The sequence below is a fragment of the Larus michahellis genome, chromosome 12 (assembly GCF_964199755.1).
Source record: "Larus michahellis chromosome 12, bLarMic1.1, whole genome shotgun sequence".
NCBI lineage: Eukaryota > Metazoa > Chordata > Aves > Charadriiformes > Laridae > Larus > Larus michahellis.
In genome coordinates this window covers 5,459,937-5,481,834 of record NC_133907.1, presented here as the reverse complement: position 1 = coordinate 5,481,834, position 21,898 = coordinate 5,459,937, and the positions used below count along the sequence as shown (strand labels likewise).

The 21,898-nt window shown below is 46.8% G+C and overlaps 2 protein-coding genes across 6 annotated transcripts; one reads left to right on the top strand and one right to left on the bottom strand.

The window, feature by feature from the left end:
• Positions 1-28: 28 nt before the first annotated feature.
• On the bottom strand, positions 29-5,860 carry POFUT1 (protein O-fucosyltransferase 1). Its single transcript, XM_074604958.1, has 7 exons — positions 5,638-5,860; positions 5,430-5,551; positions 5,133-5,315; positions 3,793-3,905; positions 2,895-3,087; positions 2,394-2,636; positions 29-1,959 (listed from the first exon to the last, which is right to left on the bottom strand). Exons 1-7 carry the CDS (start codon positions 5,843-5,845, stop codon positions 1,771-1,773), a joined length of 1,251 nt encoding a protein of 416 aa, XP_074461059.1. The 5' UTR covers positions 5,846-5,860; the 3' UTR covers positions 29-1,770.
• On the top strand, positions 5,855-21,806 carry PLAGL2 (PLAG1 like zinc finger 2). Of its 5 annotated transcripts, none has more exons than XM_074604957.1 (5): positions 5,865-5,948; positions 9,041-9,150; positions 10,664-11,059; positions 11,971-12,566; positions 19,582-21,806. In XM_074604957.1, the coding sequence occupies exons 3-5, from the start codon at positions 10,797-10,799 to the stop codon at positions 19,587-19,589; spliced, it is 867 nt and encodes a 288-aa protein (XP_074461058.1). In that variant the 5' UTR covers positions 5,865-5,948; positions 9,041-9,150; positions 10,664-10,796; the 3' UTR covers positions 19,590-21,806. The 5 variants fall into 5 exon arrangements, with proteins under 5 accessions (XP_074461053.1, XP_074461058.1, XP_074461057.1 ...); XM_074604956.1 differs by having other exon boundaries at positions 15,811-21,806; XM_074604952.1 differs by having other exon boundaries at positions 5,855-5,948; positions 11,971-21,806.
• The last annotated feature ends 92 nt before the right edge of the window (positions 21,807-21,898 follow it).

The window sequence follows — 21,898 nt, the reverse complement described above, 5'->3', positions numbered from 1 at the left end:
GGAGGAAGGAATATCGATGCAATACGAGTGACTACAAAAGCAGGTTTTTATTATTACAAAAATTACATTTTTCTTTTAAAAAAAAGACAACACAAACCACAAAACTTTTTTTTTTTAATACACTGTTTTCCCAATACTGTGCGGAAAGGCTGCCCTTGCCCTGCAGTGAGGCGAGGCAGCCCTGACAGCACCATCCAACATCACTAAGCGAGGAGCCTGCAGGTGTCCTGCTCCACCAGGACGCGGCCACAGGTCCCAAAACCACCAAATCCCAAAAATTTCTGAACGCCAGCAACGAGGAAACAAGACATGAGTCTCTGCCACCCTGACATTTCAGGTACCGTCTCATTTAGCTCTCTTTTGCTCACTCCCTTGAGCCTTCAAACTCCTTTAAAGCTCAGGAACATTCCAAGCAGGAAAAAACCCACCATCAAAAAGACATTTATTTAGCCTTAAACCCCAGTAACTGGTCAGACACAGCAGCATTTAGGCCGTAACAGTGCACTGGAGGCAGCCAGCCCTGGTACCACAGACTCACCTAAGGTGTGTTCTTAAAAAAAGAAACAGTACATTCTGTACTCAGTCTTTGGGAGAAAAAAAAATAAATGAAAATATGTATATAAAATCACAGGAGTACCAAAAGGCATTGGTCAAGTTGAGTCTCACCACGCTGGGATTACCAGTGTTACCAGCGCTGAGCTGCACTGGGCCAAACTAAGGGGTTTGGGGCTGCCGTTTCACCGTCAGTGCATGCTTTCCACAGTTATCTCCCCACTGGAAACTACCCCCACAGACAGGGGTTCTGTTGTCAGAGGGGTTACTTCACAAAGTACAAAAATAGACAAAAAACCCCACATAAACCCTTAAAATAGACCTAGGTATCACGTACACCAACCTCATTATGGCTACATTAAAAGTCCTAGCTTAAAACCAGTTCCATTTCTACCACAGACCTCCACCTGACACCAACAGCTACAAAGCTACAAGCCCTAAATCTCCAACTCTCAACAGGCTACAGATGATCTCCCGCCTGTGGCCCTGCAAGTGCCTGCTCCCCAGTTCCATACAAAGACGGGCTGAAGAGGCAGCTGCCACATTAAAACATGCCCCTGTTGCGCTTCAGTAGCGCCACTGAAGAGATCCGCGCGCCCCACAGCTCTGCTGCAAAGCAGATATGAAACATCTATTGACAGGGGAATGGAAACTGAGGCACTGAGGTGACACAGCTCTAGTAAGGCAACAGCGGTACTCGATAAAACCTAGATCTTCTAATTTTTTTGTCCTGAGGTTTATCTTGCACTCCTTTCCAGGGAATGTGATATTCCTGGCAACACTTCGCACTTAAAAAAGAATTTATGGTCAGTTTTGGACAAGAAGCTTTCAAAACATTTCCAGGTAAAATTTAAGATTTAACGGAAAAAAAAAAAGATATGGAAAAGAGGAAATCTGAGCAGCTGCTTCATCATGATTGCTGGCAAATCCCAAATACTGACAATGGAGAACTATATAAACTACATCTTAAAAACTATATATAGTTTATAGTTCCCTATAAACTACATGATTTAAAATTACTTTTCTGGTTGACCTCATGCTGGAAATACAGGAGAAGTCAGACAGAACAGTCAGTGAGGAGTATCACGGGCTGAAGCAGCTCTGCGGCAGCCCGACAGCGTGCTCTGCGGGCAGGAGAACACTGTTAGCACCAAGTGGTCCCTCAGCAAAGTACCAAGCTCGGAGCCCTGAAAACTACGGAGCTTGTTCCTCTTTCGATCAGAATTCATCCCGTAATCTTGGTGGGTGGTCCATGCCAAAAAATGAAGAGGGTTTTCCGTGCACGTCACGCTCTCTTTTCACAAAGGCAGTAAACGAAGAGACACAGTTCCCGATAAAATGATTGGACTGGCCAAGAATATACAAATCAATCTGAGGCACTTCTGGCTGCAAGCTAACAACCTTGATCTGCAGGGAAACAAGGAAAGCAAATTAATCCATTCATCTATTATTACAATCCAAATGCCTTGGCATAATATTAGAAATGGGAATAGACAACAAGAAGGGAGTGGATTCTGTCTTAAGTTGCGCCATAACTCATTTATGAATACACAAGTGTCAAAACATTTTTGAAAATCACTTAGGTTTATTCAATTGAAGCCTTTTTCAGGGAGAAATTTACTACCGTGCAGGATAATGCTCTTCTTCCTCTCTAGGAAAGGAAGAGTTTTACAGTCTAATTTTTATTGCTATGAGCAAAATTTACTTTGAGATACCAATATTTGTCTGTGAACAACGAATTACACAACTGCCTGCCTGCTGTCCGTGGCAGCAATGGGCCAGAATCCAAGGAAGGTTCTTATTAACGCACTCCTGCCAGAACAGGTTCCCGAAAGACTTACCTTTCCTTGGAAGAACTGCTGTATTTCCGTCGTGTAGGGCTCAGAATCCGTAGCGATATAAACAGATTTAGCCTCTGTCTTTTTCACCCAGAGCTTGAGAGCACGCTTGATCTCTTTGAGGTCTGGCAGGCACATGTCCATGGTGAGAGGGACCGCAGCACTTCGGTCGTAGCCCACGCACTGAGGTGAAGCCATGAAGTGCGGCCCGGCTGTCCCGTCCTTTAGCATATTGCAAGCATTTTTCTATTGGAAGAAAAAAAAGAGAAAATAATCATGTTTGAACGGCAAGTGTGAGAAAACACTACCACATCCCCCACTTCTGCCAGCAGTGTTACAGCCTGTTTGAAAGAGGAATCCCGACAGCGTTTCTAACACACAGTGAGTTATCAAACACCAGCAGGGTTTGGGCTGCTGCCCCAGAAGCACAGCTCCTCTTTGGGCAGCTTCTTCCACAAGCATTAGCCACCCGAATACAGCAACCAGCCTCACACAGGAACATACCCAGTCTGAGCCGATCCTCAGGTGAATTCCTACGTAGGGCCTGACCAGCAGAGAATGAATATAGGCTTCTCCTTTCTTCACCATTTCATCAGACCACACCATGTACTTCTGGAGGGGCCGGTGCTCCTCTAAGACTGGAAACTGGGCCGGAGCTCCAGGTAAGGCGAGTACAGGGTGCTCAGATGGTGAAAACCTACAGAAAAAACCCCAGCAGACTGAAACACGACATAATCTTGCATGCTTCATCTTGTAAAGACTACTACACGTGGATTCTGTGAAGGTTAGAATGGAAACTAAAGCTGAAATACGCAGCATCTGTTGCTCCAAGTTTACCCAAGACAATCCTCAGCATTTTGCCATGTGAGCAGAATACTGAAGCATAACTCAGGTACTGTGTTTTACCTCAGACCCAGCAACAAATGAATTAGTATTATTTGACAGACAAAAGATAAGAATCTTAAACATATAGCACAAATAGCAATAAGAGCTTATGTTTCCACCCTGAACTAGAGCAATTCTGTCACCCAAACTTACTGATACAATTGAAGTAGCTCTGAAAACATGAAGTAACCAGCAAAATACACTTCATGATTAGCAACTAAGAACGAAATTATTTTTGAAGAATAATTACCTACATAATCAATAAATACTGTAATAAGTATTTCTGGATCAGAAATCAATCAGCCTAAGGGAGTTCACACCTAACAGTGCCCACAGGAAGAGCGTTCTCAGCAAATATTTAATGGAAAAAGCATTAAGATATTTAATTCTATTGCTAACTAACCACTTCAATTTCTCCCCCAAAATGCAAAGGCTTTACACAGTGACTCGCAGAACTGTTTAATGCGTTACTCATGCGTTACAGTGGCATGCCAACACTTTTCCATCTTCTTGCTACCTTTGGATCCAATGGTCCTTGTATGCAGAACTGAAGGAAATTCCCTTGAAGAGCTCAGACTTATCAAAATTCACTTGGAACTGATCCCAGAAGGGACCAAATGGATTTCCATCCTGCAAAGGAAAGACAAGTGCTCATTCAGCATATACGGAGAGCCTGAAAGACAGATCTAGCAAGATCCTGGGGTGCAGAGTCAAAGAGTTTTTCTGTTACAGGAGGAAAGCAGCCCAAATACAACAGCCTGTTTTTCACACATAAGTTCCACAAGGAAAGAGTGACACACACTAAAGAAAGTTAACTGAGAGCTAATGCAAAGGCTGTCTTAAACAAACAATCTCTCAAACTTGTATTTAAAAGAGGTTGCTTTAAAACCAGGACAACTGTAACAGAGATGCAAAATGGGCAGAGACCAGTAAGCATTGTTGTTACAGATTTGCTCTCCTTACAGTCACGATCAAATTTGAAGTGATAAATCCTGTTTACACAAACCATCTTCCTGAATCCCGAGGATTTGCTGACAAAGAAAAGCATGAGAAGCTGGTGAAGGATCTTCAAATGTTATGAGGAGCAGCTGAGGCAGCTGGGGTTGTTCAGCCTGGAGAAAAGGACACTGAGGGGAGACCTTATCACTCTCTACAACTGCCTGAAAGGAGGGTGTAGGGGGACCCGGGGGGGAGGGGTGTTGGTCTCTTCTCCCAAGTAACAGGCGACAGGACAAGAGCAAATAGCCTCAAGTTGCACCAGGGGAGGTTTAGATTGGATATTAGGAAAAAAATTTTTTCACTGAAAGGGTTGTCAAGCATTGTAACAGGCTGCCCAGGGAAGTGGTGGAGTCGTCACCCCTGGAAGGATTTAAAAGACGGGTAGATGTTGTGCTGAGGGACATGGTTTAGAGGTAACTTGGCAGTGTTGGGTTAACGGTTGGACTCAATGATCTTGAGGGCTTTTACAACCTAAACGATTTTATGAGGGCACAGCATGCCACACACCGATAAACATGAGGAGGAACTTCTTTACTTTGAGGGTGGCAAAGCACTGGCACAGGCTGCCCAGAGAGGCGGTGGAGTCTCCGTCTCTGTAGATATTCAAAACCCACTTGGACGCGTTCCTGTGCGACCTGCTCTAGGTGACCCTGCTCTGGCAGGAAGGATAGATGATCTCCAGAGGTCCCTCCCAACCCCTATCATTCTGTAATTCTGTGAAAGGAATGCCATGTGGATGCATTTGGGGTGGAAAACTCATAAGTTTGCAAATCACTGGCAACCTAAATGAGTCGGTCATTCCCTTTGGAACCGCAACAGAATTAAACTGTGCCTACAGGGGATGCAGAAGGAACTCACCTTCATGGGACAAGTGCTTTTGTCAGCACTTCTCTGAGCTGCTGCTTCAAAGCAGTAAGCCACCCGCTTGCCAGGAGGCCAGTGAACGGGCGCCAGCTTCTCCATGAACTCCTCCAGGCTGATAACGCGGTGGTACTGCAGGAGCGGCTCCAGCTTGAAGTGCTCCATGTAGGGGACGTGCAGCTGGGAAGAACAGAGACCACCTCAACTCACAGAGCCCCGGGAGCCGTACCTCACTCCACGGGGGGAGGCCGCAGCCCTGCCCGCCCCCTCCCCGCCCGGCCTCCGGGGGCTCACGTTAGTGTAGGGCGGGCGGTGATGGCGGTACTCGATCCACGGTGGCACAGCCAGGGTCCGGTTGAGGGCCCGGGCGAAGGCCAGGGCTCCCAAGAAGTGTTCGGCCTGGTTCCCGAACCGGCCTGCAAAGAGAGGGCGAGAGCGGGGCTCAGCCGGGGCCTGCACCGGGAGCTCTGCCGGAGGCTCCGCCGCGGCAGGAGGGCCTCACCCATGCAGGGACAGTAGAGCAGGTAACCGGCCGCGTCCCAGGCGAGCCCCGCGTCGCCTCCCGCCACCATCACCCCGAGGAGAAGGAAAAGCAGGAGAACCAGCGGCGCCGCCATGGCGGCCGGACGCAGGTCAACGAGAAACGGCCCTATCCCGGCATGCCCCGCGGCCCGCCGGAACGGCCTCTCTAAGCGGGAAGCGGCCACCATCGAGGCGGAAGTGAGAGAGCGACGTCACTCCCATAATGCCCCGCACAATGGGGCCGCCGGGGCCTGGGCCGGAGCCGCGCCTGGCGGGGCCCGGGGGAACGGGGTGAGTGTGGGGAGGAGGGGGGTGGAAAGGGGGGCGAGGGGCGGTGTCACGGCGGCCCCCTCCCCTCGGCGGCGGGGTCCCCTCAGGGGAGAGGGGGGCGTGTGAGGAGGAGGAGGAAGGGGGGGGCGTAGGCCGGGCCCGCCTCTCCCCCTCCCTCCCCTCAGGGCTGCGCCATGGTAACGGGGGGGGGGGGCGCGGCGCGGCACGTGTGTTCCCCCTGCCACTGGCCCGGTAGCATCCACGGACCCTTCCCCGAGGGGTGGGGGGACTCCTGTTTCCCTCCCGGTGCAACCGGCGGGGTGGGGGGGAGGCGAGTTGCCCCTTCAACCAGCGGAGGTGCCGCGGGGGGCCCCGAGTTGCCCTCTCCGGGGCAACTCGGGGTCCCCCCGGCACCTCCGCCGGTTGCAAGCAGCACGGCCGCACTCAGTCCTGGGGGCTTTGCAGCTACTTTGGAGATGAGTGAGTTAAAAAACTTATTTTTTTTGTAGCATAAATAAATCATTCCGGAGACGTGTTGGTGTTTGGGGCTTTCCTGTTTGTGCAGGGAAGGCGTTTGGGGTTTTAAAACCCCCTTCTCTTGTCATGTCAGGGAAGCGGAGGGTGAAAAGGATGCTTTTCCCATCTGAAAATTATCCTCTGGGAACGGTGTGTCTGGTTACATCCTATGGGAAAGGTGCAGCAGCTTTTCCCTGGGATTTGAAAGTAAATGCAAATTTTACGCAGAGTTTTTCCAAAATCTGTAAGGGATCAAGCGCAGGAAACTGATAGTTGAGCTGCTTGAGCAGCTCAACTAGAAAAATGAACCTGTTTGGATGTAAAAACTTAGGTATCTAGAAATGGACAAAGTCACTCACTGCAAAAAAATAGCGGTTTTCATAGGGGAAACCAGGGAATTGTAATGACACATGAGTTAGTGTTTGTGACTGTAGGAAAAACTGTAAAAAAAGGGTCAATACAAGACGCGTAGAGAGGTAGGAGAGTGATTTTTGCATCCAGGTGTGGCATTGGCAAGGCTGGTAGTGTGCATCTACATCTGGTATCTGCTTTTTCTTCCTTATAATTAATAAACCAATACTGGAAAGTGACTGAGGACATAGAAAAGTCACAAAGTGGTCTGAGGTCTGGAAGCAGAGCCTTGCAGTCAGGTGTTGGAGCTGGACTTGATTAGAACGTTGTAAAGAAAAGTAAGGGGTGATTTTGTTATGCTGTGTGGGGGCTTTGAAAGGCCAGCTCCGAGGGATGTTGCTGCAGCGGTTTAAGGTGTTACAGTCACTGGTCATTGTGTAGGAAAGTCAATAAATGCACGAGTGCACCCGTGCCCCGGCCAGGCCGATGCCAGGCCTGACACTGCGGCTGGCATCGCTGCAGAAGCTGTGTTTGAAGCACGATGCAGGGCTGAGGCTGTACCCACCCTGGAGTCTAGTCTCTGCTTTCTGCCACGTAGCCGGTACCTTCCGCTTCAGCAAGTTTAAGCTTTAACAACTGAAAATAGCTTAGCAAACCTTAGTGGGGGACTGATCTGGCTGGCTGGGGGAGGGAAAATTTAAAAAGAGGTTGCTTTTCAGCTGAGTAAGTTCCTTCAACCACACCACCATGCAGCTGTAAAACAGCCTGGCCAGTGCAGTGCAGAAGCAGGTGGTGAAGACTGAGGGCGCACAGGAGTTCCTAGGTCAGCTTCTCTGTCCCTGCAGGAAGAAAAGGGACAGTGCTGGACCAGCCCCTTAGCAAAGGCAGAGCGGCACTCAGCAGGTAGAAACCAAGGACAGCCAGATACAAATCAGACAGAAGAGATGCCCTTTACAAAAGGGAAACCGCAGCTCCACAATCCAGGGGTTGGTCAGGCAGCCTGCCAGGCCCTGTGTCCCTGCCTCCCACTGCTGCTGCACACCCGTTCCAGCTAGATCAGCACAGCTTTGCTGTTGGTCCGGTCAGAGAACTCATCCAGGGTCCTTTTTATTTTTAGCCTAGGCAGTTCCCCGATCTGGTTTCCAGCCTAGGTCACAAGGTTTTCCCGACCAGGCAGTGCTCCATCTCACAGGAGTGACTTTGAGGGGCAGAAATTATGCAGAAATGCTGTATCATTGAACCATACTTCGTGAAGGATTAAACAGTGGGACAAAATGGCAAAGCAGGTGGTGGACTGTATCCCAGGGACTTTCTGTGAAGCCCGAGAGCCTTTTTTGTACTACGTACCAACTCAGACATACCTCATTGTTTTCTGTGCAGTGACAAGTGGCTGGAATCTCATACGTAGTATATGATCCATCAGTTTTTGTGAGCTCTTCTAGCTTGAATTTGCACAAACCTGATTACTGTAGTAATGGAGTGTTTCATATAAGTTAGCAGCCAGTGGGAATCCTCAGGTGGATCGTACTATTTTCCAGCTCTGTGTTCAAGCCACCAACCTTTTATCCTCTGTAGAACTGAAGCATAGAAAGATTCATCTTGTGATGGGAGTTTTCTGTAACTGACTTATCTGAGGTTTCTGGAACTGCGTAGGCTAGACATATTTCCAGGACTAGTACAAAACTTTCTAAGATAACCAGGTTTCCCAGCTCTGCTACAAACACCGCGACCTACAAGATGTTCTCCAAACAAATGCAGGTGAAGTGTTTCCACACAGGCGGTGACTTTCTGTCTGGTAGCTACAGTTATAGTGAGCAGGGAGCATGTTGGAAACATTATTTGGAGAAATGTAACTAAGAAAACTAGTTGAGATTTTTAAAAATGTAAATATCTAGATCAGGCAGAGAGTTTTCTAGCCAAGCCTGAAGTATGTCGTTAAGCTTCCAGGGCTACTGTGTTTCACTGATACTAGGCGAGACCCTCATCTTGTTTTTTCTTTCTTATTCCACAGCTGTCAAGAGTGTCCTAGGACATGCATTTAGACTTAGAAACAGACCCAAATAGGTAGAGTCCTTTTTCTTGCTAGACCCTTACAGTTTTAAAGGAAAGTTGATGAAATTTTACAATAATCAATTACAGAGATTACCATATCTTAACTCATTTGTATTTGGGCTTCTGCTCTGAAGGTGATAGTTTATGTGCCTTGCTATTAAAGACAGCAAAATTCAAATTCTGTCTTCTTTCAGGTAGCTTTGAAACCGGCACAGATGGCTGAGCTTATTCAGAGGGAAAGAAGCAACTACCTGATGAAAGCGGCAGAGGGTCCCGTAATGTGTGCACAGCTCTGAAGCAGGAGGTAGAGAACACTGATCTTTTCCAGCACACATCTCATACAGAGGTGGAATATTCATGGTCTCAGACACCTAGATATGAAGACTGCTCTGAACTGCAGGACTCCTGCACCCTGAGGAGTAGGAGCAGCCGTCACATCACACTGGGTTGTACCAAAGCGGCACCTCAGCAGTTCTAGTCTTTTATTGTTCTGCTCTGCCTGAGTAGAGTCAGCCTGCACAAAACTCAATTCTGTTCTTAATGGACATTTCCAAACCTCATAATGACGTATTTTCTTGGAGTCATCCCATTTCCTGCTGTTTTCCATCCTGAGGGAACTGCTCACAGTATTGTGAGTGATGGTGTAGTTACAGTTACTGTTGTTTCAGCTATTCATAACGTTCAGTGGTGCACTTTCTTAATGGGGGTTGGTTAGTTCCCTCGTAGTTGCACATCCTGCCTACAACTGGCACTCGTGTTGATGTGCAGGCAGGAAGTTCCTCCCTCTGAAGCAATCATGGAGTGAGAAAGAACTTGAGGGTTTGATGCTATTTTAAGAAGAGTTTCTCAGGCAGCTAAATTCAGTGAAAGAGCTCTTTTCTGAGGTTTTTATTTCAGTTAATTGTTTACCAGTTTAGGTGTTAGTAGAACCATATAAAAAAGCGGTACTTTACCAATAAGACAAACAGAACTCAAGAACAGCCTACCAAGAGAGATTAATGTAGATTTTCATGAACATGAAAGCCAGCAGAGCATACAGGAGGTATATTTTGTTGAACAGGAAACTGTTTGAGCTCCCATTATCAATGGATGAGTGTGTAAAAGAAAAAAAATATTAAAAATGGCTCATTATTGTAGAAAACTTGCTAATCCAGAGAGGCAGAATCTGCCCGACAGTAGGAAAGTGAAAATACAATGACTAATCATACCCTGAAGAGAAGCAGCATCTGTTGCCTTCCTGAAAAAGGTGTGATGTTGCTGATAATAGTAAGTTTTCTTCCCCAGCCCTGTTGACCCCTGTGTGGTAATTCAGATTGGTTTCCTAGGAGATGGTTTTACTAGTGCACCAGGCTGGTAGCAGAGTGGGTAAAAAAAAAAAATATAAGAGAACCTTAGTTTCTCTAAGAAGCTCTAGAAGGAAATTGCATGTAAGCAAAGATCAAGAGCAAGTGAGAACAGACTATGAAGAACATGAAAAAAGGGGATGAGGAGTGATCCACAAAACACATGGGGAAAGGTGAGGTATTCGGTGCTACAAAGACACACATATCTACAATATTTCAGGAGAAAAGGCATGTAACAGGTAACATTGGCTCTTAATAGTTGCAAAAATGTAATTCAGAAAAAGTTTGACATAATTTCATTTAGGTAACAGGGGTTAAGGGAGAAAAGAACGAAACACATTCTGGAGATGAGAGTTTCCCGTGTCTGTGAACACGCATCTTCACATGTTTGTAATGCTTGTTGAATGCTCACATGCATTTGTGTGCACAGGTGAAAGATGCAGTGTCTTAACACCAACCCTTCTGTGATTTCAGATGAAGATGTTTTGCTATTAAAGCAGTTTGGTCACAGAGGGTTCCAACAGAAAACTGCACCAGGACAACATCCCAGCAAGATGCCTGCAGGCTCGAGTTCTGCTTGACATGGCCGTGTTCTACTAGACCTGCCATGACGGCATTTTTTCCTAGTGTTCCCAACTGGATTCAAGATGCAAAGCAGGAGGAGGAAGAGACAGGCTGGAAATTAGTCCCCAGACCAAGAGGTGAAGAGACCGAAAGTCAGGGAAAATGCCAATGTGAAATATCGGAGACCTCCTTCACTAATGTGGACAAGCTGAGAACTCACACACTTTCTCATACTGAGCAGAGACCGTACAACTGCCCTCAGCTGCACTGTGGCAAAGCCTTTGCTTCTAAGTACAAGCTATATAGGTAGGTAACTGCCGAACAGTGCTCCCCTACCAGAAGAGAGGGGAAAACCCCTCCATCATGTTTTTTTGCTTGAATTTCTGAGAAGGTGGAGGAGGGGAAATGCCCTTGTTGCCTCGCAAAGCAGTTGAGTCCCAGATGTTACCATACTTGGCATCTCTTTAAGCACCTTCCAGAGAACCTCAGTTAATATTTTATTCTGAGCTCAAGCTGTTTTCTGTTTTACTAAGGAGGAAATTGAATCAGAAAGTGAAGTTCACAGACTAAAAAACAAAATGAAAAGCAAGAATAGCATTCACATTTCTTAAGCTCTACCTCTGACTTTAATCACAGGAATATTTCTACTGCAGCTATTCTAGCGTGAAGCAGAGTTCCTACTTATGTACTGAAATATTGCAGAGAATAATTAAATTATATGATCGCTAGTAACTTGAAACTAGATGAACCACGGTGTCAGAGAGCGTCAGATACAAGGTGAAATCAGTCCACAGTGGCTGACAACAGACATTGCCATAGTCTGATGCCTCCTGATGAAATGAACCCATCTCACCGGCAGGCAAGCATTTCTTGTCATATACTACCAGCATTTTCTTTGTCATTTCCCCCTTTGATAGCCTCAACAGAGAGAACAGGAGCCAAGTAGATGCCTGAAATATACCTGTGCAGAGGTGGTGTATTCTAGGGAGGACAGGCACTGCTGAGACAGACTCTAACTGTTGCTTGAAACATTGTGCTTCTGTGCCTGGAGAGTCCCCGCTGCCCAGGCTGTCGGGGCAGCATCCTTAGTGGTGGTAAAATGCCATCTGGGATTTTTGTGGCCGAAGTGTAGAACACAAAGAAAATTTCAAAAAAGTAGCGTGTGTTGTTTTAGGGGTTGGACACTAGTCTAAACTTTCCTACTTTTCTCTCAAAAGGCATATGGCCACGCACTCTGCTCAGAAGCCTCATCAGTGTATGTACTGCGAGAAGATGTTTCACCGGAAAGATCACCTTCGCAACCACCTTCAGACCCACGATCCCAACAAGGAGGCCCTCCATTGTCCTGAGTGTGGCAAGAACTACAACACAAAACTCGGCTTCAGGCGACATCTGGCCATGCATGCAGCTGCCAGTGGTGATCTCAGCTGCAAGGTATGCCTCCAGACCTTTGAAAGTACCCAAGTCCTGCTGGAGCACCTCAAAGCTCATTCTAGGCGGGCTTCTGGTGGAGCGAAGGAAAAGAAGCATCCATGTGACCACTGTGACAGGCGCTTCTACACCCGGAAAGATGTGCGGAGACACTTGGTAGTGCACACGGGGCGGAAGGACTTCTTGTGCCAGTACTGTGCTCAGAGGTTTGGGAGGAAAGATCATCTGACCAGGCACATGAAGAAAAGCCACTCCCAGGAACTGCTGAAGATTAAGACGGAGCCAGTTGACATGCTGGGTCTCCTAAGCTGCAGCTCATCTGTCGCAGTGAAAGAAGAGCTGAGTCCCGTCCTGTGTATGGCATCCAGAGACATGATAGGTGGTAAGAGCTTCCCTGGCATGTTGCCTGTGGGCATGTACAGCACGCATCTCCAAACCATGCCAAGCTCAGGAATGCCCCATTCTTTGGTTCCTAATTCTCTTCCAATGGGAATGAGCTATCCTCTGGAGTCTTCTTCTCCCATCTCCTCCCCACCGCAACCTCCTCCAAAGTATCAGCTTGGATCTACCTCATATCTGCCTGAGAAACTACCCAAAGTAGAGGTGGACAGCTTTTTGTCAGACTTCCCTGGCAGCCTGTCTCTCTCATCTGGTGAGCCTCAGTCCTCTTCGCCTCAGCCGCCCCCCCTGGATGAGGCTTTGCTTTCCAAGAGCCCTGCTAACCTTTCAGAGGCTCTCTGTGCTGCTAACATGGACTTTTCTCATCTTCTTGGCTTCCTCCCCCTAAATCTTCCTCCTTGCAATCCACCTGTATCATCAGGGGGGTTGGTCATGAGCTACTCACAGGGGGAGACACAGCCACTGCTTACCACTTTGCAACATCAACCTCAAGAATCTCCTGGAGCTGGGGCCTCGCTGAACTTTGGGCCCCTTCATTCATTGCCCCCTGTCTTCACCTCCAGCTTGAGCACAACCACGCTGCCACGTTTCCACCAGGCATTCCAATAAGCTGAAAATGGCACTGGAGAACAGATCTTTCAGTCACCCTTTTGTGGAGAGCCTTAAAAACGCACAACTCTTACTTCCCTTTGGGGTGTGAAAGCTTTGCAAAGCTGTTTCAGACAGGAGGTTTCTGATCTCTGGAGGGAGCACTTGTAGACTGGAACAGCAGATATCCCCATGCAAGTCCCAGTCCTGTACAGCAAAAAGATTTCAGCTAATAGACTGGATATATTTTATCTAATTTTTAATCTGTGAATCAGGAGCCACGCTTAGCACTGACCTTCCCTGAGATCCTGGAGCTATGTTCCTCTTTGGGAAGGGACTGTCCCTGAGAAGGAGTTGAGACTCTTTCATCTTGGGCTAAACTTTTGAAGAGTCCAGCTTCCATTTCATGTTATCACACTGCAATTCTGGCAAAACAGCCAACACCTCCACACGGAGAAGGAGGAGAAGTCAGGATACCCGCTCTGTATGAAGCCAACAGGGAAGAGGCTGTCCTTCCCCACTACCTCTCATCCCATCACCTAATACAGCTTACTCCACCGAATACAGCTTACTCCACATCAGTGTTAAGCAACAAAACCGTTTACATAGTGAATTCGGAGACATCACCTCGTTCTTCTTGGCGGAGCCGTTAGGTTAAACTCATTACAGCGAACGTTGTTTACACAACACAAATCTGTTTCTGCCCTTACAAAAATAGGAGGCACCAGAATACACTGGTTTTATATCTGGTGTAGCTAGAACACTGTTTACACAATGAAGTCAGGTTGCACTGATTTCTCTTCACTTACCATGTTCTTCCCCCATGGGGAAATACACTGCTTTTTGGACCACTTCAGCCCCTGCCACTGCAGGCAGCAGCTTCCCGCGTTCTCTCTCTGGCTATCCACATGTCAAGGGGATGGAGCAGCTCTCACAGCTTAGCTTGTTTTTGTGGTGTATGGATAGAGCCCTTTTAAATATCTCCCCCAGGCAAACAGATCGTGCATCTGTTCTGGAAACCAAAGCATGTGAAAAAGCTAGGTTAGGAGCTCGGGGCCGGCAGCATTGAGTACTGTCGTACAGATGAGAACAGGCTGTGGGCCCCTGCTCCGTAGGTTCCCTTGAGATGAGGAACAGAATATGAGTGTCTAGGTTTTTTTAACCATAAAAAAAGTTCAGTGAGGTCAGTGCGCTTTTGGCTTATCCATGAAGCAGTCTCAAGAGATATTTTACCTCAGTCCCAGGGTGATAACATCCACGAATCAGGAGGAAAAATTGGTCCCAGCTTCAGGTACACTCTTATCAATGTATGTGGAGCATTTTCCCCAACACTAATAGCTCTAACAAACGCTGAGGGTTTGGGCCTGCAGTCACCCTTTCACTTAGGATTTGGTTCCACTGGCCTTTTTGTTCTCTCCTTCTCGAGCCTTGCCTCCTGAAGCTAAAGTCCTGCTTCCCCTGCTCCCTTCCTCACCTTTTAAATTCTTCCATGAACTCTCTACCTACCGAGGGCAGAAGGGTTACACTGGTAAGTGGCAGCCAGCTGCAGGTGTCACTTAGCATCTGTATCATCCCCTGCTCTCGTTTTCCTGGGCACTTGTACTGCAGATGGTAACATATGGAGGTCAATCTCACTATATGTTGGCGTGTGTTTATGAATATAGACCCACAGATCTTCATACCTCAGCATGGAGGAACCATTGTAGGCCAATATTAACCAGGAAATCTGTCAATATTGTTCTCCATAAATCTAGCAAATGGAAAATCTACCTCTACTCTGTAATCAGCTCCTTCAATGAAGCCAGATACCGTTCTTCCTTCACCTCCCCAGAGTACATCCGTTCTAGTCAGTGCATATTAGTTTCTGCTGAGCCATTGATCCCACAGCGTGACATTAGCCATGCCTCATTTGTCCATAGGCTTGTCCCCTTTCTGTTTTACTCAAGAATTTTATTTTTAATTTAGCTTAGTAATTCTCCCCAGAATGACTGTTTAGTGATCCATTGATTCTCCAAAACATAGACCAGTTGTTTTAGGTTAGCCAGCAATGCTGCAAATAATACTTTTGTATCAAAATGTAATATAAGATTTATTTACCTCAGCAATATCCTGTGGCAATGATCTCCCCGAGTTAAATGCAGTACTTCCTTTTCTCCACTGTAAAATGTTGCCTTTCGAAGTTCAACGAGTGCCTTCTTGTTCTCTAACGTAGAAAAGGTAAATAGGGCGTTTCAGCTAGTCTTCTGTTTACCGTCATTGAATACCTCAGGCCTGTCTTCTTTTCTCTTTGTAAATTAAAGAGTTTCACACTGTTATCAATTATATGCAAGCCTTATCCCTGCCTTCAGTTGAGAGGATATTTTTTTTTTTTTTAGAACTAAATGGTCAGAACTGATCACTTACTGCAAGTGAGGATTATCAGATTTATGCAATGCCATCATACACCTTCTTCCGTTTCAGGACATTCAGCTTTCTTGCTTTTTGCCTGCATTGTACTCTGAACAGATGTCATCACTGGAATTCCTTTAGCAATGGTAGCTAAACTTAGAGCCAGGCATCTTTTTTCCTACCAGTAGTCTGTCAAAGAATAAATGGAATTCATTTTGCTATTATTTGCACGTGTGATTTGCTTTCCGCAGCTATTCTAACAAGCAGAATTGCAATAACGTCTGTCAATGAAAGGAAAGTCTAATCCAGCAAAGAGCATGTTCGGAGCCAGCGGGCTGGAGCCGATACCAGGTATTTGCACTGGAAAATGGATTCAAAGTTCCCGTTCCACAAGAGTTTTTAATCTGCAAGTATTTTGTCAGCTGGTCTAAACTAACGGGGCTACTTCCATTTGAAATACTAAGTATGCAATTCACCAAACAAGTTATTTCCTGAAGCTAGTTAGAGAAAAACTCTTACCTGTTCATAAGAAAAAACTTCGAGCATCTAAGCTACACCTCTTGGGAATCTTAAGTTCATTAGGAAGCACGTACTGAGCTGTTATGAAAATCAGTAGAAATCAGCTTAGACAAGCTCCTGCTGATGCGGCTGTAGGTAAAATACAACGTTAAACTTGCCACGCTGTGAGGATGATCGCTGCAGCACGGCCTGGAAAGCTGTTCTGCTGTATATGGGCAGGAGGGAATGGCAGCCATTATGCTAGCTGTGGGATATAAAAAAAAAACCCCAAACATTTCATCCCAGAAGGGGTTTGGTTTTGTTTTTAAAATCAAGGTTGAAGTCAACACACTACTTTCTTTCCTAACATCATTATTAATGTAGGTAATCGGAGACTGCAGGGAAGGATGGTGAATATGAAACAGAGACCCGTAGCATCAGTGTCCATGAACACAGGACCAAGCATTACAGTTACACACAGCCATTCTTTGGCCCATCACCAAGGACCACGAGTTAGGGGCTCCGGGTGCAGGATACTGCTGCCAGTCAGCCAGGACAAATACAAATTAAGCCACCTTGGGAGGGAGGTACAAAATATTTTTGATGGAAGAGAGGAGTTTTTAAAGTGGTATTTTCAGAGTCTCAATGAATACAGGAGACAGCAAGCAAGGCTGGACTTTACACCAAGACAGGGCAGCAGAGAAGCGCTGAGATTGGAAATACCAGCTGTGTGAAAGCAAGACAACTCAAGAGGATGAACCTGTCAGAACTGATGAAACTCACCTGTAATAAACATTATGTCTCACGCTCTTATCCCACAAATGGCGTACAAGGCAGCCACTAAAGATATAGAGCATTTTAAGTGCTAAATGGAGGACTGTATCAGAAAGGTAGCATCAGATTAAGCCCAAGAGGAGCAATTACAGCAAATAATTGGTCAGGAGGGTTTAGTTAAGTAAAGGAATATTTTAAAGTGTGTCTGACTTGGGGGGCGTTCGAGACCAATAGGAACAGTGCAGACAACTAAGATATAAAAATCACAGAGCTCGAGTCTGTGAAAGGACAGGACATGAATGTGCCACCCATTATAAATTAGACCATAGATTCTCAAGAAGGCAAGGACATATCATCCCCCTAGAAATACGTACAATTCCAGCTTGCTCGTTAGAAAATACACAAGACAAGCCATTTCCATGGCAGCAGAGGGTTAACTCACCTAGCCAGCCCTTCCCAGGCTCACATTTCTGGAGCTGTGTGAAAGTCTGAAGATCTTTTTCCCCATGGGATTACAGCTCGCTCAAAATCCATTTGTATGAAGGAACAACATGTTAACTTGCATTTGCTTCCACTGAATTTCACTTGACAGAATATCCACGTAGGGCGTTTTGACAGACCCTGTTCAGCTGTCTCACAATAGTGCCTGCTCTTTAGCCGTAGCGTTGAAAAATTTTGTCACTTCAATGGGAATCCCTTTTTTCCCTCCAGTAGATTGATGATTTCGGTACTTTTGTTGGGAGCTCAGCTCTTTGTTCTTTAATTCCTTCCTTGCTGACAGGTGAATAGCAGCTGCTTGGAAGGTTTCCTGCAGTTCACTGAAAAATCCCTATTTCCTTTCTCTACCATTGCATCACCTTTGCTATCTGGAAAGAATAACCCCGCAGAGGCATTTTCTACTGCCTGCAATTAAAATTTTTACAAAGAAATCTTCAAAGATGCTCTCCCCATCACCTTACCTTCTTGCTTATCCTCTCTAATCCTGGTTACTCAGGCTCACTGAGTTCTCCCTCGGGTGCCTATTTTTAGTTAATTGCCTGCCCGAGCCGATAGTCTGCCACCGAAGAGTGAATTGGATGAATGGCTCAAACAGAACCACTTCATTAAAACTTCAGGGGTTTCCACCTTTATCCAACAATTCCTTCCTTTTCATAACTTATTTCTTATATTTTTCCCGGTTCTCAGAGATGAGAATTGCTATCTGAAGCTCTGAGTACAATTCCGACACCCGCCTGGTAGGAGAAGGCAGTTTGGTTTAGCCTCGTCCGCTGGACCAGGACTCAGGAAACCCTGACTCTGTTTTCAGTCGTATCACCGACCCTGGCACCTCTCACCCTTTCCGTGCCTGTTTCCCTGTAACGGGCCACAGTGATACCGAGCCTCCCTTGTGACACAGGGCACCACTGACACGGGACCGTTATTTCCCGTTCCTCACCCATTCCCACCAGTGTCCAGTGTCAGTAGACTTCTCTCAGGTTCTGCTTGTCCCTGCACCACAATCAACGCACACTCGCATCGGGCTCACCTCCGTACTGTTCCCCTCCCCTGTGATGTACTCACTTCATTCTGGTGAGTAACCAGGATCCTTCAGGAATCCTTCTGGGCATTTCAGCCATTCTGTAGCTCCCAGTAAGGAGTTTTCTCCCAGAGCACTTCCTCAGCAGGCTCCTGTGTGATCTGCACCCGGAGCCATCTCCACACGGTTTCACGGACCGCTCGCCACTAAGTGCTTTAGACTGTCACAGAAACGGGTCAAGCAAAAATTGAACAGGTGATCAGAAAATGATACCCAGGACGCAGATCATGTTCTTCTCACAAATCTACACCACGAGATGAGCTTAGCTTTCCTATCAAAAACACATTTTATTTCTTATGTGCACAGGTAGGCTTGCAGGAAGAGCCTGAAGCATCTTCCTCACTGTGTGCTCGTAGCTGAAGCTAGGTCTGCAGTAGCCCTTTCCACCAGTGTCTAAATACCTGCACGCACAAAGAATGTACACGACACGGAGGCAGCTTCTCTGTAGTGGGAGATCACAGCGACAAGGGAAGTTCAAGGCATTGCAGAAGATAAAGAACAGGGAATTTGGAATCCATTTTTCTTTATTACTACTAAATAGGTCAGCTTTTCATTTTCAGTTAGGGAAAAAAATCCTCAACATTAAAGCCTCTTGTTAAAAAACAACCGTCCCTCATTTTACCAGCTGTCTTCACCTTCATTCTCACCATCTATGTCACATACCGTGTCTTTCTTTGAAACTACTATGCAAGCGGATCACCAGCTGCAACGCGGAATGCCCCGAGACGATAAAGCACAGCTCTGCGCGAAGCCTGCAGGGCAGGAACAGCTCCAGCATCTCTCGCCCAGCTCACGGGGCCTGGCTGGTTTAGCGTCCAGGTGAACAGCATCTGCCCCAGCAGACCATTTTCCTCTGCAGCTCAGTGTCTGTCACTTGAAGGTAACACACAAGCTTCTCCTTACGGAACTCACCCGCACGCCCTGCTTAAAGATGCAACTGAAAATGGTGCAAAGCCTGCGTATTCGAGCGGAGAGCTGGCATTGAGAGTGGGCAGATTCCGTAACTTCTGCTGGAAGCTTCTCTTTGAGTTCATGACTTCTGCTTGCCCTACTGAGTGCCTCAGCCTTGACTGCTTTGTGGGTTTTCCCCCCCTTCTAGTGATCCCTGATATCTAGAAACTATTTTTAGAAAGGTTGGTTTGTAACATTTGTACTGGTATTTTCCTTAAATGAGGATATTGAACGAAAACCTAGAGATACCTGCCTTCGAGGTGGCCTGACAACCGGGCGGCTTCAAGAGGGACGGCAGAGGGAACCTGGGGAAGCCATGAAGACTCGCCCTTGGGCACAGTCGAGCTCCGAAACTGCTGCTGGAGGGAAAGCTACTGCGTGGCCTTTGCAGCCAAAAGTCACACTGAGAACCCTCTCCTGGTCAGGGCGGCCCCGGCACGAGCTCTGCCGTCCATCGCAGGCTGGGGGGGGTCTGACCGGAGGGCAGTCTTTGATCCGGAACCAGCAAATGTCCTGTTGCAAGGGAAAGGGTTTGGGATTTCTCAGCCCTGGGAGCTGGTGGGAGAGATTCGGCGTCTCTCGCTGGGGCTGCAATTCACGCTGCCCCCTCTCCTGCTGGATCTCGACAGGCCCAGTGCCTGACCTCCCTTCCTGCAGCTACCGCTGCCGAAGCCAGAAGCTTCCCATTGTTAGAGCTCCACTGTTTTTCTAAAAACAAACTTTCTAGCACTTTTACACAGTGAATAACTTCTTTTAACGGAGTATTTTGGGGGCTGTAAACAAGGTTTTTAAACTGTAAAAATAATAAGTGCCATTAGGAAATGTACAGTTCACCACTAAAATGAGCTCTTTTATTGTCTTGCAAAATGAAGTTTGAATTGAAAGCATTTTTTATAATGAAGTTGTTTATTAAAAGCATTTGAATTATCTGGCCCAGGTGTCATCTTGGAGGGGAATGGAGTTTGTGGTTTGTTTTCTTTTAAGTAAAGATAAAGAGACACTCTGGGCAAGTCAAAGACCCAATTCCCTACATAAATCCACACAGACTGAAATTTCTTTCAAGGAAACAATTAGACCCCCCCCAAAAAAAAGGACACGGGGTCCTGTTGGGGATGTAGCGACAGCCGATACCATTATCTCCTATCAAGAAGAATAATGTTTGTTAGGAAGTTCTGATCTCTTGGTTTCACTAAAATTACCAGCCTGCGCGGAAGCATTTCAGACGAGTACAGCCCACTCCCCCCTTCCAAGGAACCCCCCCACATCCAGCTCCCCAGGACCGGGCCCTGCACAAAGGCAGCAGAACCAGAACCAAACCTTAAGGCTTAAGCCACGACCGTCTGCTGCCACCAGCCACAGAAACATTTTGACAGAGATGAATAAGGGCAAAGAACATCCTGCCCTCTTGGGAATCTCTCTTCAGAACACGGTTTAAAAGCTGACAACCATTTTCAGTGTTCAGATAGTTTTTCTAGATACGATCTAGTTTTCATTCTTAATGCAGCCACTGATAAAACGTGCCGTTTCCTCAGCAGTGCTCTCCCCAGAGCAGAGGGCTACGACAGGACCCGACTACAGAGACACTGCTCCTCTAGTCTGCCTAAAAACGAAAAACAATTCAGCACAGGTCGTCCTGTTGATGGAGCTGAAGCCTTCCTTTGCCTTTTTTTAAGGGGAGAAGGGACTATTCCAATGATTTCTGAGTTTTGATTGAAGTATTTGCCTGCTCTGGTCTCGGCAGCTCACCAGGGTCACAGACTGTCACCAGCCTCTAACACTGGCATCCCCGTAATCCGTTACCAGCCACGGCTCTGCGCATCCATTGCTCTGCTGGACAAAACGTCACAAGAAGAGCGAATTCACGATCCCGCCCTCAGTCGGCACCTTTAAGGGACACTCGCTGCTCTCCTGCCACATGGAATCATAGAATGGTTCGGGTTGGAAGGGACCTTAAAGATCATCCAGTTCCAACCCCGCTGCCATGGGCAGGGACACCTCCCACTAGACCAGGTAAATATCCCTCCCAGCAGAAACACCCAGGCTCTGGGAAAGACACCAATCTGGAAGCTAATGATGAAGATTCTGCATCACCAACAAACCTCCAAAATACTCAGAGAAGGAAATGGCAGCTCCCTTCCTAAATAACTGTACTCTCACCTCTGTTGCCCTAAAGCACCGTGTATTTGCCCAACGCTCCCAGCCCGTCAGCCATCCCACAGTCCCGCTGCTCTCTCCATTAGTGCTACAACTCAAACAACATATTTTGCAGGCAAGAGATGAGTCACTTAAGTGGGCTTACCACGCAGCACACGAGAGCAGCAGAGAGAAACAGATCCAAATGCCTTGGATGGCACTTTGGTGGCATTTTAATGACAATATATGGCAGTACACAGGACATGCCACACTGAAAGAAACTTACTGCTCAGGAGAAAAATACTATAAAGAAAACCGCAGCGTATTCCAAGCTGTGCTTCTGACTGAGGCCACACGTCAAAGATCACACAGATGTCAAACAAGCTAAGTGTTATGAAAAGAAAATC